Genomic DNA, 17,241 nt, shown 5'->3' on the forward strand with positions numbered 1-17,241 from the left:
CAGGTCATTTTGCAGACCAAACCAACCTGTGTGTTCTTCTCCTGAGCAGCCACTACTCTACTTAGCAATAGTTTTGATTTTTACAACTTCTCCTTCCCTGTACTGTTTTAGCTTTTAGTTTACAATATTTATGTATTGCTTTCCATGTCTGAAATTGAGCAATTTGTCACAAAAATTTGAAAAAAAAGAAAGGCTGAGCGAGCAGATGTTGAATATCAAAGTTGGTGCATAATGGTCACTTAAAAGTGAGATCAAAGTTTCTAAGTCAGACATGAGATCAGAAAGTGAATGTTTGTCCCGTGGTTTATCCTGAGAAGAAGCCAGTCAGTATGAACTTTTGTGCTCTGTGGTGAGCCCATGCAGTCTCAATGTAATTCACCACAATAAATTACAGTTTTTGTGGGGAAAAAAAGCAATTTCCCAAGCAACTCTGCGATGGTGCCTTTACAAAAACGATCTTGCCTCTTATGTTTGGTGGTATTCTTGTTTTAATAGGTGTGACTCAGATATGTGAATATGAAAAATACCTGTACTAATGGTACTTCTTCAAAAAATGTGCCAGACATCTTTAATTGAAAACCTAAACATGGCAAACAATAACAGGGGGAAAAAAAACAGAATTAGACTGAAAGCCTGGAGAAAATGCAAGATAGTTATTCTATGATCCTACAAGGTGAATAATGACCTTGAGGAGACATATTAAATCTGCTTTTCAACATCAAGAAGATTTTAAAGCACATTGATTAAAAAACAAAAAAAACGTTTTTTGTTTTTTTTTCCTTATTTCCCGGAGGTGCCCAGACCTAATATAAACAGAAACACATATCAAGTAGAACACTGCAATCACAAGCAGGGAAAAGCAAACTCCTTCAACACAAATAGTGAATGCTTCACCACGAGCTCTGCAGCTCACGTGCGCTTCCAGTCCCATGTGATCCTTCACTCTCTACATTCAAGATTTAACAAAACCCCACAGCGCTGCTACTGCATTCGCAGGAGAGCCACGGAGCAGGGGTCCTCCATCAGACGGAGGTCTGATTTTGATTTTCCAAGCAGGGGGTGTCAACAAAAGCCTGGTGGAGAAAAGTTCTGATCTTCCTAAAAGACGTTTGGGAACTGGAAAAAAAAATAAAAAATGAAAGCAAGAAAATCAAGCCGTGTATGAATGGGAGGAACAGGATGAACAATGAACATTTCTAAATATGGCTCATTGTTTATCCAGTCGACTTTTTAGAAGGTTTTGAGCTTCGTGAACCAAAACATTTGTACTGACTGCTTACAATCTAACAGCTGTTACTGCTTATCGTTTCTCCTGTCCCAAGTCACAGTTAAGAACTGATACAAATAAATCTGAAACAGTGACATACTAAATCATTTTGACGCATCAACTCAAGTCACATACTTTCAGCGTCAGCACTTTCGCAGATGCACCCGCTGTCACAAGTAAACAGCTCTGATCACCTCCCAGCATGTTTGCCCCTAGTTGGCTTGGGGTGCGGCTTACCGAGGCCTGCCTGCTTCTAAGCAAAAGGATTATAGAGCGCTGGTGGCCAACAGGTACAGTTCCTGTGCGCTCCATCAGGCGACCTGCTCTATATGGGTTTCGCTCATCTATTTTTGAGTTAAGTGAGGGATAAGGGGGAAACCCCAGGTGATACCCTGGGAGACAGGAATGGAGGCCTGTGACTTTTAAAATATGTAAACAGAAAAACAAGCGTGTGCTTAATCGTTTTAAGGGTAAACCAGGAGTGGGATGACACAATTTCTATTTCTGTTTCATATTGAGATTAAATTTGAAACGTGGTGGAGATGGTGTACTAAGGTGACAGCTGAATCCAAATGGTTGTGCTATATTTAATTTAGAGGTGTCAGAATTAAGGGGGCTAATTACCAATGCATTCTAAACATTTCAGACTTATTCACAAATGAAAACTATTTTTCCTTCCATGTCCCACTTATGGTCAACTTTGTTAGTTTATCCCACAAAATCCCAACAAAGTACACTGATCAGACAAAATGTGTACTCCGTGTGCTGTTGAAATGCTAAATATAGCTTTAATTGAAACACTATTAAGACCATAAAATGTGGGTCTAATAAAAAGGTTTGGCAACGTATAAATCAAAACGGTAAAACATTTTGAGTCAGATTGTTTTCTCATCTGCTCAGAGAGCAATACATTTTTCCTCAGCTCTAAATCTAAAGTTGAAATAGATGCTTTAAGGCCAAAAATGATAAAAACAAACAGTTATTTGCTCTGAAAATTAAACTGATTGAGTTGCACAGAAAATTACGATAAAGAGAAAACCTTTCACACAAGGTTTACCTCTCAAATTCACAACAAAAGCAGGAGCCCACCCCACTGCCACGCTGAGAAATACAGCCTTGATGTTATTTCTCTCCTTGTTTATAGCTCCAAGCGTAAGAGAATTGAAGCCTCGGCTTCCTTTGCAATCTATTCAATCCTGCAGGCTCAAGTCTGAAATAAGGCCAAGTGACAGCTTTAAAACCTTTCAATAAAAGGGTGAAGCAACTAATCTAGCCCCCCTACAAGGTCTGTTCCTTGTGAACCCTCACAAGACCTTCACTTTCTCCTACAAATGACCAAATCTTCTCTGCACCTAATAACCTCCCCTAAACACACAGCAGTTCCTGGGTTTTTGAGGCCGAGAAAATTGACGTATTTAAATTGCAGATGTATTTTATGATTGTTGACATCAATAACGCTAAAAACAGAGCAGTGGTCAGTGGGGGAGCAAACAAAAGCAGGAAAAAAAAAAAAAAACTCTCACAAAAGTTGAAAGAGGCCAACTACTGGCAGATAGATCCAGATAAAAGAAAAACAGAAAGAAACAAGCAAAGGAGCAGAGTAGACAATATGAGAGGGTAATCTCAGGTTTTCAGTATTGATTCAACCTTATCTCCCTGCCCCCTCAGTAACCTCAGCTGGATTGGACACCCAGCCACAAAAAAGCAATATGACCCCCCCACTGATGCCCTCTTAGGTCACCGTTTAGTGACTGCTGACTTCTGGTTGCCTTGGAGACAGAAAATTACATGTGAGACCTGGGTGGTCGTGTGGATGGAGGTTGGATCTGTGCTGAAATCTCAGGTTGCAGTTTCATTATGAGGACAATAAATAAAGTGCTGTTAAGCATTGTTGCTCCTATAAATAATGTTGGGATTTGATCCCCACGACTGCAGAGTTGAAATCTGCCGTAACGTTTGGGTGTTTCCATTTAGTGTTGCCACCATGATAACGTGTTAAAAAGTAATTGCCCTGAGCACTAATAACTAGTTTTTAGCAACAACTGCCATCAAGAGTTTGAATAACTGTTTCACATCATTGTGGGGCTCCCTTGTCTCTTTCCCTCCTTTTTATTTGACTCATTGTTTGAGATGGATGCCACAAGTGCATAAGAAATGTTGGTTAATCCAACTACCGCCACAATTTAGACATTTTGGCAAACATCTTGAAAGTCGGTGGATGATTTAACTGATTTTTTTGTTCTTGTTTGTTTCATTTCAACTTGCATGTACAATTTTAACTTTACGAGCTGAAGTTAAAACTGTTGTGTTTAGGTGTGTCTCGGAAATTGGAGTTTTCATTGCAAATGGGAAGACCATTGGAGTTCTCTTCGTGTGATATTAGCATTAGCATTATTATCCAATCTGTGAGTTAATAACAATGTATCTCACTTTCCATTTCACATTCAAACAATTCTGTACATTCATGCGAACTGTAAGTACTGACTGATATTTCCACATCTTACATGTGTGGCACCCACATTGGATATTAACTTTAAGTCTGCTCTAAGACCTCTGTTATCCTGTCCACAATTCTTCTGGGTACATTCTAGTTATGTATCCAACCTGGAAACCTAAAAATAATAATATAAAATAAAAAAAAATGCATATAAGGCCACTCAGGGTTTAATTTATAAAATTATCTTTTTCAATTTATGGATGAAATTTAAAAGGTTTATTGCTTATCTCATGCATAAGGAGACTTTTTTTTCGAAACAACAGCCATGCCATTTACGTGTATTATCTGGGTTGGGTCAAACTTTTGAATCTCAGTGGCTTTTCTCGACTTCTGGCTTAAGCATTTGCTTGTCTGCGATGTCTACAACCTAGAGAAAGCAGGAAGTCTGCACAACATGTGTCAGAAACATTCAAAGAATGTTAAGTGTGAATGAGCCATGTGGGTCCTCTGGTTTGCTCCACTGCTTGCTGAGATACTGCCAAACACAAAACAGCACCTCGATTCTGGACAGATACAATTGTAGAATATTTGGGTGTTTAGCTTCATCTGACTGATACTGTTGCAAGAGGCATATCTTAATGCAAATTTATTCCAGCACCAGCTGCTGTGTCAAGATGATTCTGCAAAAGACACCCTTGAAACTTCTAATGAGCTCACCGCTGTGAATAAAGAAGACAAGGAGGTCACAGAAGTTAAAATATGTGCCTGCTTTTCTGGGTCTCTCCAAGTGTGTGTCGCTGCAGTCACGTGTGAGCAAGTGGCTCGACTTCCTGGATGCCTGGCTGGAGGCATGCTACTGGATAACAAGCTGTTATGGCATCATTGTCAGGTGAAAATAAGATGCAGCACCCACACACACACACACACACACACACCAACACACACACGCATACACATTTTGGTCTAAAATGTCTAACCTTTTATTTTCCACAGCTAGACATCCCATCTCTGAATGCAGTTTCAGACCTGCTACAAATACCAGTGTCTTTGTGTGACATCAAATGAGAAATGTGGCATTCAGAAACCCATTAGTGCACAGGAGTGTAAAGCAAGCAGTAAGGGGTACTGTTCTGTGTTTTTTCCTCATGAAAAGTGAGTTTCATAACACTCACATCCCCTTTAAAAATCACTCTCTGTGAATCTCTGAAGCCGTTGATACATTTTTCTCCTGGTATTCTGAACCAGCGTGGACGGACCACCATCAGGCCGAGGTGACGGCCCCAGGCAGCAGCTACCAGCACGCTGCCCTTTCATCTTTGCTCATCTGGTTTCACTCCCGTTCACACCTTGATTCATGTTATTCCAACATTTCTCAAGTTGACAACAACTTACTGGGTGGGTCCTTTCGGCCTCTATCCTTCTACACACAGTCTCAAAATTTCTAATATGCATTTTACCTTGACTGGTTTATAACTCTCTGCAGCTCTAATGAGGGACTTCACCATTGAAAAATGTGACTCATTTTCCCAAAGAAACGCCGCTTTAAATCCCCTGAAACCATAAGTTTGAATTTATTTCCACATTTTGTGACATAACAACCAGGGACATCAATGTATTTGGAATTTTATGAGGTAGGCAAACACAATATAGTGTGTACTTGTGAAGTGGAAGGAAGGTGATAGCGTCCTATAAGTGCCAACAAAAATCCAATTGATTTGGTTGGCACTGCAGAGGCAGGGCATGAAAGCTGAGGGTCGCAAATGCTCCACATGCAACCTAACTTTTTAACAGAGAAGGTCTGTAGGGAGGCTCAATGCAAAAGGATTTTGCACTTTTCAGATATTTATTTGTAATTAAAAAAAATAATAATAATAATAATACATACAGTAAGACATTGCGCAGCAGAAAAGGGGGTCCTGATTTGGTTCTAGGAAAGGTGTTCTCAAATCTTTAAAAGGTTTGAGTAACACTACTTTGAAATAGCTAGTCTGATACTTTAACACCCAGTACTTTTTTCATCATAAACCCCAGTCATTAGAAGTGAAAAAAAAAGCATCTTTAACAACCAAAAAGTTAACTGCAGTTAATTTATTTACTCAGAATAACCTATTTTCTTTGAATGCAAAAAAACAGCCCTGGGTGGTGCACATTAACGTGACAATAAAAGCAAAATACAGCAACAGATTTGAAACTGCAACAATTAGTTGCAGCAGTGAGCAGACAACAGAAGGTGGGAATCAAACTAAACGGATTGTTTCGTCTCCAGTGGGGGAAGGGAAGGGCACAGTTGTCCCTGTGATGGCCTCGTTTACTGCACCACAAATAGTAAAAACGGCCATAATTCAGGGCTTTAAGGGCTTTAAGGGCTAAATGGTCATTGGGCGCACATTTTGTGAATATAGTGAAAGAACAGCATGTATTTCTTGTTAGCTGCAGTTTCGTAGAGACTCCTTCAGATCAAGTTAACCCCGGAGGGAAATATCCATTTCATTAGTTTCTTTGTGCTCTGCTGCAATCACAGTAACCTTACACGCACCCTCTATAGCAGAAGAATTGACTTACTTGAAGAGCTTTTGAAAAATAATCTTGCTTGTGTGAGCTTTTGATTTTAAATAAATCATTTATGGTCACCTAAAAACGAAATGGTGATAGCACATTTTTTCATACGGCTCTTAGAATTTATTCAGTCTCCAAATTTACAAAAATGTACAGTTTTTATAAACACTTGAATCAAAGCAGCTGAAACTTAACATCTGCATGTGCTGATAACAGGAATGTGCTTTCTTTAGGTGAATTATTAATACTGTGAAACCACAAAACACTGCTTCATGTCGCATTATTAGGGAACATCTGCCTTCTGTCCAGCACGCACACTTAAGCACTGAATAAATATTTCAGAGAGGATAAAAAACAGCCTTTCCATGAAAGCCAGTGATGGTTTTCTTCACCAGAATCCTGCCATATAAATGTGTTGGTTCTTGTTGGAAATCGTCTTTAAATCTGGCATAAACAAGCACTTAGTGATGACTAACTGCTGTCAATGTCAAATCATTAAGCTCGGCTTTCAGCGACTGCACCACCAAGAAAGTCAATACTGCTTCGGTGTTATGAGCAAGTCCATTTCTGCTGATCCCTGAAAGACAGTTTGTAAATGGTCTTACTCTGTTGGCACAAATTGCTCTCCTTCGGAAAAATAAGGGGCTCATTAAGCCTGGAAGTGTCCCAACACTGAGAGCATCTCCTTGGGGGTAATGTCAACAATCCCTGAGGAGAGAGTTCATCTCTTCCTATTTCGACTGTGTTTCACCGTCTTCTTCCGCTTCAGGATCATCTCGTAGAGTTTCTCCAGGCCCGTTTGCAGCCCCTGGCCGTCCACAGCGCTGCAGCCCTGCACTTGGTACAGCGTGTAGATGCCGAGTTCGTGCACGGCCAGCAGCTTCTCCACCTCGCCAACGGACAAGGCTGAGTCCAGGTCCTGTTTGTTGGCCAGGATCAGCACCGGCACCCCCTGGTTCTCGGAGGTGCGGGTGATCTTATGGAGTTCCACCTTAGCCTCCTCCAGACGCTCCAGTTCGGTGGAGTCCACGACAAACACTATCCCGTCCGTTCGACGGGTGTAGGACTTCCACAGGGGCCGGAGTTTCTCCTGGCCGCCCACATCCCAGACCTGGAAGTTTGTGGTCCGGGACGCTCCCACTGCCACCTTGATCTTCTCTGTGTTGAAGCCCTTGGTGGGGATGGTTTTCACAAACTCCTTCAGTTTAAGCCTGTAGAGCAGGGAGGTCTTCCCAGCCGAGTCCAGACCGATCACCACCACGTGAAGACACTGGAAGCTTGGCAGGAACGATGTGTTGGGGGCAATATCAGTCAGCTGGTTCCCCATGATTCGAACCAAGAATTCGCACCCACTGAGGAGAGGTGGCAGATTCCTGATTTAATCCCTTCTCACTTGCAGCTCCTCACAGGCAGGCGGGACTAGTTGATGACCTTATCAAAGCAAAGAGAGAGAGAGAAAGCTTGGTTAACATTTAATGAGAAGATAAGTTCAGCTTGTTTGAAATGTGAGGAGTATTTCAATGTCAAACAGTCAACGAAAGTGGAAAAGTTAGGAATTCAAGATCTGATGTAACTTTATCAGATCACTCTATCATTCGACTAGAAAACGAAGTTCTCAAGGTTTACATTGACTTTTAAAAGCTTCTGTCTATTTGTCTCACATTGCAACAAACTTTAATTAGTTGTTTTTTTTTAGATTTTATTTAATAGATTAAAGAAACCTAATTAATAAGTGAGAAATAAAGAAAAAAAAAGATAAAAAAATTGTATTTGCAAATAAAATCTGAAAAGTACAGTGTGGATTTGGTATATTTTCACTTGGACACCACTAAATGAAACTCAGAGGACCCACTGAGTCTTAGTAACTACGCGATTAATAAACAATGTTCATAAGTGAAAATGCCACATTCTCACATATGGACAAAATGTATGTTCATAGATTCTCTTTGTTCAGTCTAAGTGGGCTTTTGAATTATTTTGCAAAGAGGAAAGAGCAAATATTCAACTTTGCAATAGCACAAAGCCGAGAGTACTAAGCTAAGATTGCAGCAAAATAAAACATACATTTAATTTGTATATGGACATGAAAGTACTCAACGGTTTTCTGAATTTTTTTATGTCTTTTCACACGCAGTATTCTCTGTTTCTGCATCACATCAAATCCCAATGAGGTCACTGTTCTAACGGGACACGAGGAAAACTTGGATGCAGTATGAATACTTTACTCAGCTCAAACTGGATTCACCCATAATGCCATGGAGATTAAGCTATATGAAATAATATCCATTTGAGTATTCCGTCCCGCATTACAGAGCCAAACAACAGTTAATTGGGCGTCTGTGGTTGTTTTAGAGTCTTATTTGCCCTGCCTAATCCGCTTAAGGCGGTTAAAGCAGAAAGGCTTTTCCTCCAGGCTGATTGATTGCAATCCAGGGGAAGCAATATGTATCCACAGCTTCCCTTTGCTCACTGAAGCCGCAGCGGCGGCGGCAGCAGCTCTATCTAATCCGGTTGTTGTTGACATCCTGATACACATCACACAGCTGCCTCTGGACAGCCTACAGCCATTACAAGTGGACAACAAGGCAGCGTTGTTCTTCCAGACCCTACATTGATCATTCCAGGGTTAGTTTTAAGAGGGTGACGGAGAAGACGCAGGGAAGCAGAGAAATTGCACTGTCATTTTTCTGATCTGGTCTGATGATTTTGACCCCTGACTGCATTTAATTGTAAAGGTGAGAGAGCGGTCTCCTTCGTCTCTTCCGATAGAACATCCCCATCCAGTCAGGTGCCTGTTTATTCTTGTTATAAAGCGAAAAATAATCAGCTAAGCAACTTCAGCGGTTTATCTTATATTTTCTGTAAGCTAAAACCGCAAGCACGACTTCCAGCTTTAAAATACGAGCTCGCGCTGACGCCAAAAATAATTATGAACGTCCATACCTGATAAAATGCTGGGAGGAACGTTCATCCACAGCCGAGAAACAATTCTTATTATTTTTTTCCCCTGTGTGTGCTGCAGCCGTCCAGTCGTCTCTCCCTCTGCTGCTCCTCTCTGACTGAGGAATCCTGGAGACTCTCAAGCGAAAAACCACCTTCAGCCCGGGTGACGTCACGGACACCTGGAGGGCTGCTCCGCGCCCCCTGCAGGCGGAAACAATGAACTGCAGGGCAAGATGAGGCGCTCACATGGCCTGGTTTATATTTTTCCATTAGTGCTTATGAGATGAAGATTAAAGTAACAAACAATTAAAATACAGAAAGAAAAAAAGTGCTGTAATGCTTCCATCACATTGTTTTGCAGTGGAGATGAATGTAGATTGATATGCTACTTTTACAAAACAAAGAGATGTGCATGTACCAAAAAGGGAAACCAAAAGTTCAATTTTTGTCCCATTGCTGAGAATAGTCATAGAGTAGTCAAGTTTATACATAGATTAAATTTCACACTCTGTAGGAGACTTCTGATAGCTTTCCGAGAGAAAAGGTACAAGAGTAAAAGAGACACAAAAGCATATATTTTTTAAATGTTCAGAAACCATGAGCCATTGACATCCTGATACACATGAGCCATTCTACTTAAATTTCAGCTGTTCTCGTTTTTGTGTTTCCAATAACATACATACAAGCCCGTGTTGTAATAAAGTTCAAGGGTTACAAATACTTTTGTAAGTCACGCAATTGTTTTTCAAAATTATCCTAGTATGCACTTGAAACACAATAAATATGATTGCTCTGTTTTAGATTTCCCTCCATCAGAACAAGAAAACCTTTACATAAAACTTCTGTGGATCTTTCTAATGTACACAGAATGGGATTTCCATCACTTTTTTATAATGAAAATGAAATTTATTTAAGTGAATAAGAAAAATAATTTTAGAGGATAAACATGAGTTTTTGTGTACAAAGAAATTAATTATCAAAGAAAAACAATACAGGGAAAAGAAGATTCTGTAGAGGAAATTAAAACTTTATATTTACATAAGAAATAAAGTGGTATTTATGTAACTCTCTGAGTCTCTGCATATTATATACCATGTACCCTTTTAACAGCACTATTTAGTAAAGAATATTGTACTCATGAGCTATCTGTAGCTTTGGCTCCACCTTGTGGCAAGTGTACTTAAAAACAAAGATAAGTAACAGAACTGTCCAAACTTTGGCTGCATTCCCAATTATTTTTTGTTTATCGTCATGAAAAACTAAAACCCGATGCTCTTGCATTGCATCTCATTGCATCACAAAGAAAGGAAGTAAAGAAAGAAGGAAGGAAACAATCTGAAGGAGCCTTGGATAAATATCACAGTTTAATAAAGTGCAAATGAAATCAGGATTAACAGAAGTCAACTCTGATACGAAACAAATAATTAAAATACAAAAATTGAAAACAAGAGCTTACGTAATCTGTGATAAAATATGGCTGTGGCTGATTAAACACTTTTGGACAGCTAAAATAATATAGTGATATCATTTTAACAGTAATAAATCACATTACAAGGATGAAAGAACAAGTTCTGTGTTTTCATGAGAATTTTATGATCTCACGGGATGTGGTGTGGTTGAATTATTCCCACAATCAATGTACTCGAAAACGTCCTGTGAAAGCTGCTCCGTGTGAGACAGATAGGCAATGTTCATGGTTATTCTGGGTGAAAAGAAAAGAAAAAAAAAAACATGAATGTCAAAAATCAATTAATAATTTTAATCATATTAAACTGTTTTAATATGATTAAATCTATCTACAGTCTTGAAAAAATATGCCAACTTAACTATCATTTTTCAGCTTTTTCCTTTTTTGGTCATAATTAAAAGTTTTAAATCATCAGAGAAATGCTCACATTAGTCAAAGTCAACCTGACTAAATCCCTGTTTTTGTTTTATTTAACAGAGCCACACTGGAGACTTCTTTAGTCATCACCAGAATCTTTAAGATCTTCCCACATGCATTAGTTGGACTGAAGTCCAGACTTGGACTAGGTCACTGCCAATCATCCAACCTATTTGCATTAGTAACTCAGAGGTGAACTTGCTGGTGGTGTTCTAAAGATCAGAGTCCCAATGTGAGATTGAGCTTAAGGTCACAAACAGGTAATTACAAATTCTTCTTCAGGATTGTCTGCCAGCCAGCAGAATTCATGGTTCCATCAATTACAGCAAATTATCTAGGTCTACAAGAAAAAAAGCAGTACGAGTCCATCACACCAATGCCACCATGTTTAATTGTATGTATGATGTTATTTTATTAAAATGCTGCATGAGATGTTATGGGAGATACATCTTCAAAACCCTTCCACTATTTTCCATTCGCTTCACAGACAATTTCCCTGAAAGTCTTGTGCACCATTAAGATATTTCCTGGCAAATGTGAGGCAAGATCTGTTGGATCAGCAGTGGTTTTTTTATTTGGACATCCCTCATGGATGCTGGTTTTAACCCATTTACAATTTTATTAATCTGCTGAATCATGAATGTTGACCCTAACTGAGATCTGCAGCACCTTGGAAATCCTGGGCAAGTTTTGATGGACTCTTGCAGTAATTTTGGCAGCCTGACCACTATTGGGATGGTTCACCTTGGCTAAATTGTTTCTCTGTAGAAGTTAATGGCTCTGATTACGGCAGAATGGAATCCCAAAGTCTTACAAATGGCTTTCCTGACTGCATAGACATAAATGACTTTATTTCTCATTTGTTCTTGAATTTCTTTACATCAAGGGATGATGTCTTTCTTTTTTTGTGAGAAATTGTGGTCCACTTCATGTTGTCTGACAAGTACTACAAATGTTATTTCTTAAATCTACAAAACAGGCAGCAATTGGGTCTAAGTGTAGATAGTAAAAGGAGAAATGAAAAGAATATGGTTCATCATAGGTTATTCCTGGGTTGATTAATTTGTTGCACAGGGCCAGGTAAGTTTGGATAGAAAACATTGCATATGTTCAGATATAAAACAACACTGTTTATTTGATTATTTTCTTTGATATTGCTGCTATGAATGTGTACAATTACACCCCTACTCATTTGAGTAATTCAAGTCAAAAAAGTAAAAGTACACCTTCTTAACAATTTCTTCAATTTTCACTTTTGTCCTCTGAAAATGTTTGAGAATGTGAAAACATAGGCCAGGTATATACAAAATACAGTTTTCATATGATTATTATATTAAGATATATATTAAGATAATAATTTTCTCATTCTCCACTGCTCGTCTAAATTTGATGCATGCATTTGCTTCTGAAACTCGAATGAAAGGAGTCTTGTGGTAAAATGCTTCTGCTAAATGGAAAAGCAGAAGTGGCCTTTTATTCCCCCCAGGGCAAAACTGAAGAGACATTTAAAAATGCCAACCATCATTTTGTAGCTCAGATTTTTTCATCCTTTCCTTATTTCTAAGAACACAAAAGCAACTCTGAGTTACACTGTCCTTGCTTGCTTTCTGAAGACAACATTATAGATTTAAGGATTTGAAGATAGGAACTTTATCTACATTGGCCCTTTTTATGGCTTTGGTTTGTCACACAGCTGCAGAGAAGTGTTACATTTTTGAGATAAGCTGACTGGCCTGCCTCTTTGGGTTGATTTTGACATTGAGATTGAGACTTACTGCAACTTCAGGAACAACGTGTGGATCTTGATAGTACTTGACTTGCAGTAATTGCTGAAAGAGGCAAACACAAAGCGGTGACATCTGCTGAATCCACACATTCAGACAATAGAAAGTGGGTGTAGATTGAGAGTTTTCTTCAAATGTTTCTGCAACGTGGTGAAAATCAAGTTTTGTTCTTACTTTAAGCCTGTGTCTTCAAGCAGCAGGTTGATTTGAACAATGTACTGCAAAAACCAACAAGCAGGTAAGAAACTTGTGAGACAAATAGAGGACCGTGTAAAAAGTATAGGTCGTCCTTATTTTCGTATTTAACCCCTTTAAATTAGATTTTCAGTGCAACCAATTTAAATATATATATATATATAGTTTTGGGATGGGATATATATATATATATATATATATATATATATATATATATGTGAGTGTGTATGTGTCTTAAAGAACAAAAAATAATAAATGCCACTGCATATCACTAGCACTTTTAGCCTGGGTGACACTCACCGGTTTTTGTGATCGAAGCTGTATTGCCGTCATGTTGGTTATTTTGGTATGACCCGCCACAATTTCATTGACCACACCCTGCATGGAGAACTCAGCAATCTGAACCGGGACAAAGTTCTCGTTGGTCATGTTGAAGAGATTCTGGAGCAGAAAACATGCAGTCAGTAGAGAGAGAAACTGGGACAAGTTTTGCACAGCTATAAAAGTGTCGGGACTTTACCCACCATATAACACCTGCTGTCTGTCATGTGAATGCCTTCCACGTCTATCTCACATTAAACCTTAAAACTATGACAGCTTGAGAAGCCTGTGAGGCGCATGTTTAAATACAAAATCAGAAATTTAGCTACAATATGCTTTGGTGTAGGAAAACACCATTCAGACTTATTTATCAAAAAGAAAATAAAGCGCAGTGTATGCTTTGGAAACCATTGTCTAAAGAAAGGCTAAGGCTAACTGTTGGGAACTTGCAGCTGCTGGTCAACAATGTTTTATCAAATCTAAAGTTAGAGCAACTGTTCAGAAACAAATTTCTAAGCACTTCACACTTCCTTTTACTGTCAAACTTAACCTATTCTCAACAAGTCAGGTGTTGAGGAAAGCAACCTCTGTTATGTCATGTTCACGCCATGCTCTTCTTGGAGGTTTTCAGCTGCTTCTCTCGGGTCACAAAGCTAAAAGTGCATGCAGAGAAGACCAAGAGGGTCTCTTTTGCACCTGCTGCTATTGCTGTGGTTAACAACATAAAACCATTAGCAATGTTTCTCATGATATTGTCTGTGATGCTGGTTGATAGTATTTGTTGTTTGATGAATGGGCACGCAGAAAATCAACTCCCTACCAGAAATAAATACTTGAATCATAACTTGCTGTGTGTAGTAAATCTAGAGTTTCCTATAGTTTCACTTTTTAAATTGCATTACTGAAAAAAAAAAAAAATCTGCCTTTTTCCTGTTAGTGTGGGTGGCTGGAGTTTTGTTGTCGCCATCACTTACTTTGACCTCCATTTCGACAGAGTCCGGTGTGAAGTAGACCATGACTGACAGCACGGACACAGGCGTGAGCGTGACGCTCCGCGGGAAGAAAAAGAGGATCAGGCCGCAAAGAAAAATACTCAAACCCATGGAGATGCACACATACAGTTTCCTGAAATCCAAAAACAGGCTTTATTAGCATCCAGGAATAAACATGAACCTAATGCTGAAACATTTAAATGGTGTATCGCGTACGTGCGTCTGGGTTGCAGCCGCACATCATTGCATGGTATTACTGCCAGGAGCTGATCTTGCTGGCCTGTCGGTACAACAATAATAAGGGGAATATAAAGTTTTGTTTTTACTGGACATAATGGAGAAATGAAAGCACCAAAACAGTTATGGTTTCCTTTGTTGCGGAGAGGGAAATGAAAGCATTTCATTCCAGCTAGCTACAGCAAGAAACAGATAACAGATAAAACAACTGAACAAAGATTTTTTGCTGGAAAAGTAAGACCAACCTCTGGGAATTCTTCCGGTGCCTTTGCATGTTGGGCAGCTGTCGCTAGAGGAGCCTCCATTGATACTGCCGTACTGAGGAACCTGTTTGAGGTTTTTGGCGTTCTCCATCGTTTTTGTTATCTCAGGATTTACTCCTATCCTGTTGCTGTGCCCCGGTGGCGCCATGACCCTTTACTAACAGACAAAGTCCATCTTAAACAAGACAAACAAGAAACTTAACCAAAAAAAACAAAAAAACAGCTGCATCAGGTCCTACTCTGTTACATATTCAACCTGATTTCCCCACAAAACCTTTAAACGTCATAAAAGGTCATTCCTCCAGCACATGTCAGACCTTATGACGTAAATGGATGCAGAAGGTGCCCAGGAATCTTGTCGACAAAGCCAAGTATACATCTTAAATTATTTGATAATTGTTTTTCTCCTCTTAAATGCATTCGCTTTCAGCCCCTTTTACTCTAATGTCTCTGACCAGCTGAGACACAAAATCAGACTTTCTGTGCTATTGCTTAGCACAGAAAGGGCCAAGGAATAGCCTTAGCCCTGGAATAAGGCTATTCTTTAGCCTGGAATAAAACCTGTTGAAAGTTGTGAAAGAATTGAAACTGGGAAAAAAGTTTCCCTTCCAACAAGGCAATGAGATAAACACGCAGAGATACAACGTTGAAAATAGATATTCATTGATGTATTCCATTTAGTCTGACCAAACTTGAGCTATTTTGCAAATAAACAATTTCAAAACCTTTGGCCTCTATGCATAAAGCCAATAAGGCCATACTCCAAAACTGCAACTGTTATTGCAACTAACACTAGTTCCAACTAGTCTCAAGTGGACTGACACAAGTTGGAACCAGGTTCCAGTTGACAGCAGTGTATTTTTTCTTTTAGCAATTAGGTCAAATCCTAGTGGAGTCTATCTGCATTGAATTCAAACCCTACCTTTGCATACAAAGGTAAGGCATTCCTTGTATGCAAAGGTTCGCTCCAAGAATTGCAGTGCATGTAGGGTTAATTGATCTCCAAATAACAGAGTGCAACAGCAAGCACGGAGTGACTGCACATGCATTAGAGCAATAAGCAAAAATCTGTGGCATGTACAACTTCAAGATAAGTTATAATTTTTGTCTTACGCTTGTGCACAGCCCCGTTTTAATATCACCCTGAGCAACAGCCCATTTCAAAAATAACTAATGCATAGATTAAAAAAAGTCTGTGTTAATCTAGGATGAACTGACAACCAATAACCACTAGAGATAGGCTCCATACCCCTCTAATGACAGTTAGTGTTTCTTCCTTCTGTATTACATCTTCATAAACGTAAGGTTTATGTAGTTATTACATTTTACTGACAAGTAAAAAATAAACAAGCAGACAAGTTGATTGAATCAAAGCTTTTTAACTTGTGCTGGACCAGACTTCATAAAATAACTTTTATCTGCAGTTCTTCTGTTGATGGGAACTTCAGGAATGTGAGCTGGCCTACAAACAACAAAAGTTTCAGTTCTTTCATATTCCATAATGTTATGAAGTCATGTTTTATTCGAAGAAAGGCTCTTATGCTGGTTAAATGGCATGATCTCCCTCCAGCCGCACGCAGCATGACTGTCATTTAATAAGACGGACTTTTATTCTCACCTTCACAACTTGGCTGCTGCAGCTTCTGATTCCAAGCTGGTGTCCAGAGTGAATTCATAAAACGTCTGCCGTGTCAGTTCTCCCTTTAAAAAAACGCATTTATTTTCTCCTTTGTCCCGTCAATGCAACCAAAACAGCAAAGGAGAATTAACTTCCTTCTTCTCACTTCCTGTATTGAGGATCACATGGGGGCGGAGTTGTCCACTTTTTTTTTCCTTGTGTACTTAACAGTGTTACGCCACTACGTACGGGGGATTGCGCAATCCCCTCTTTTTGATGGAAAAGAAAATAAAGGAAAAGAAAAACAAAAAAATAAAATATCTATAATTTTTTAGGTTCAACTCTTGGTGTTTTTAAAGTCACTTTTTGAAACATATTTGGCTTTTAATAATGCGACAGTCAGATGCGTTTGTTGAGCTTCTTGTTTTTTCCATTTCTACTGGGATCGTATTTTCTTTTATGTTGGATCTACTGTTATTTTTCTGTGTGCAGCACTTTGGCAAAGTTACAGTCGTACTCTAATGTGCTATATAAATACATGTGATTTGATACTAAAATGCCCTAAAATACATTAACCAAAGCCAAGTTGTGTTGCCTAAACTAACTGTTAAATTAAGTCGAAATAGACATAAAATAAGTTGTGCTAAACTAAAACTAACCATGATAAACCCATTGTATTAAACAAAGGAATTTCAACTTGAGAGACAGAGGGTAAAACAATTTATGGTAAATTCCTCTGAATT

General features: G+C 39.0%; 2 protein-coding genes across 3 annotated transcripts; both read right to left on the minus strand.

Annotated features, from left to right (window-relative positions):
* Positions 1-4,697: 4,697 nt before the first annotated feature.
* On the minus strand, positions 4,698-9,618 carry arl4d (ADP-ribosylation factor-like 4D). The gene is made up of 2 exons (XM_055042898.1): positions 9,204-9,618; positions 4,698-7,691 (listed from the first exon to the last, which is right to left on the minus strand). The coding sequence occupies exon 2, from the start codon at positions 7,585-7,587 to the stop codon at positions 6,982-6,984; it is 606 nt and encodes a 201-aa protein (XP_054898873.1). The 5' UTR covers positions 7,588-7,691; positions 9,204-9,618; the 3' UTR covers positions 4,698-6,981.
* Positions 9,619-10,539: 921 nt separating this feature from the next.
* tmem106a (transmembrane protein 106A) lies at positions 10,540-16,669 on the minus strand. 2 transcript variants are annotated; one of them, XM_055042892.1, is made up of 8 exons: positions 16,499-16,669; positions 14,863-15,037; positions 14,597-14,660; positions 14,363-14,513; positions 13,368-13,508; positions 13,047-13,090; positions 12,864-12,917; positions 10,540-10,905 (listed from the first exon to the last, which is right to left on the minus strand). In XM_055042892.1, exons 2-8 carry the CDS (start codon positions 15,026-15,028, stop codon positions 10,794-10,796), a joined length of 732 nt encoding a protein of 243 aa, XP_054898867.1. In that variant the 5' UTR covers positions 15,029-15,037; positions 16,499-16,669; the 3' UTR covers positions 10,540-10,793. The 2 variants fall into 2 exon arrangements, with proteins under 2 accessions (XP_054898867.1, XP_054898868.1); XM_055042893.1 differs by having other exon boundaries at positions 14,863-15,055.
* Positions 16,670-17,241: the final 572 nt, after the last annotated feature.

Source organism: Poeciliopsis prolifica, unplaced genomic scaffold, assembly GCF_027474105.1.
Source record: "Poeciliopsis prolifica strain line A6 unplaced genomic scaffold, Auburn_PproV2 SCAFFOLD018, whole genome shotgun sequence".
In the NCBI taxonomy this organism is placed as follows: domain Eukaryota; kingdom Metazoa; phylum Chordata; class Actinopteri; order Cyprinodontiformes; family Poeciliidae; genus Poeciliopsis; species Poeciliopsis prolifica.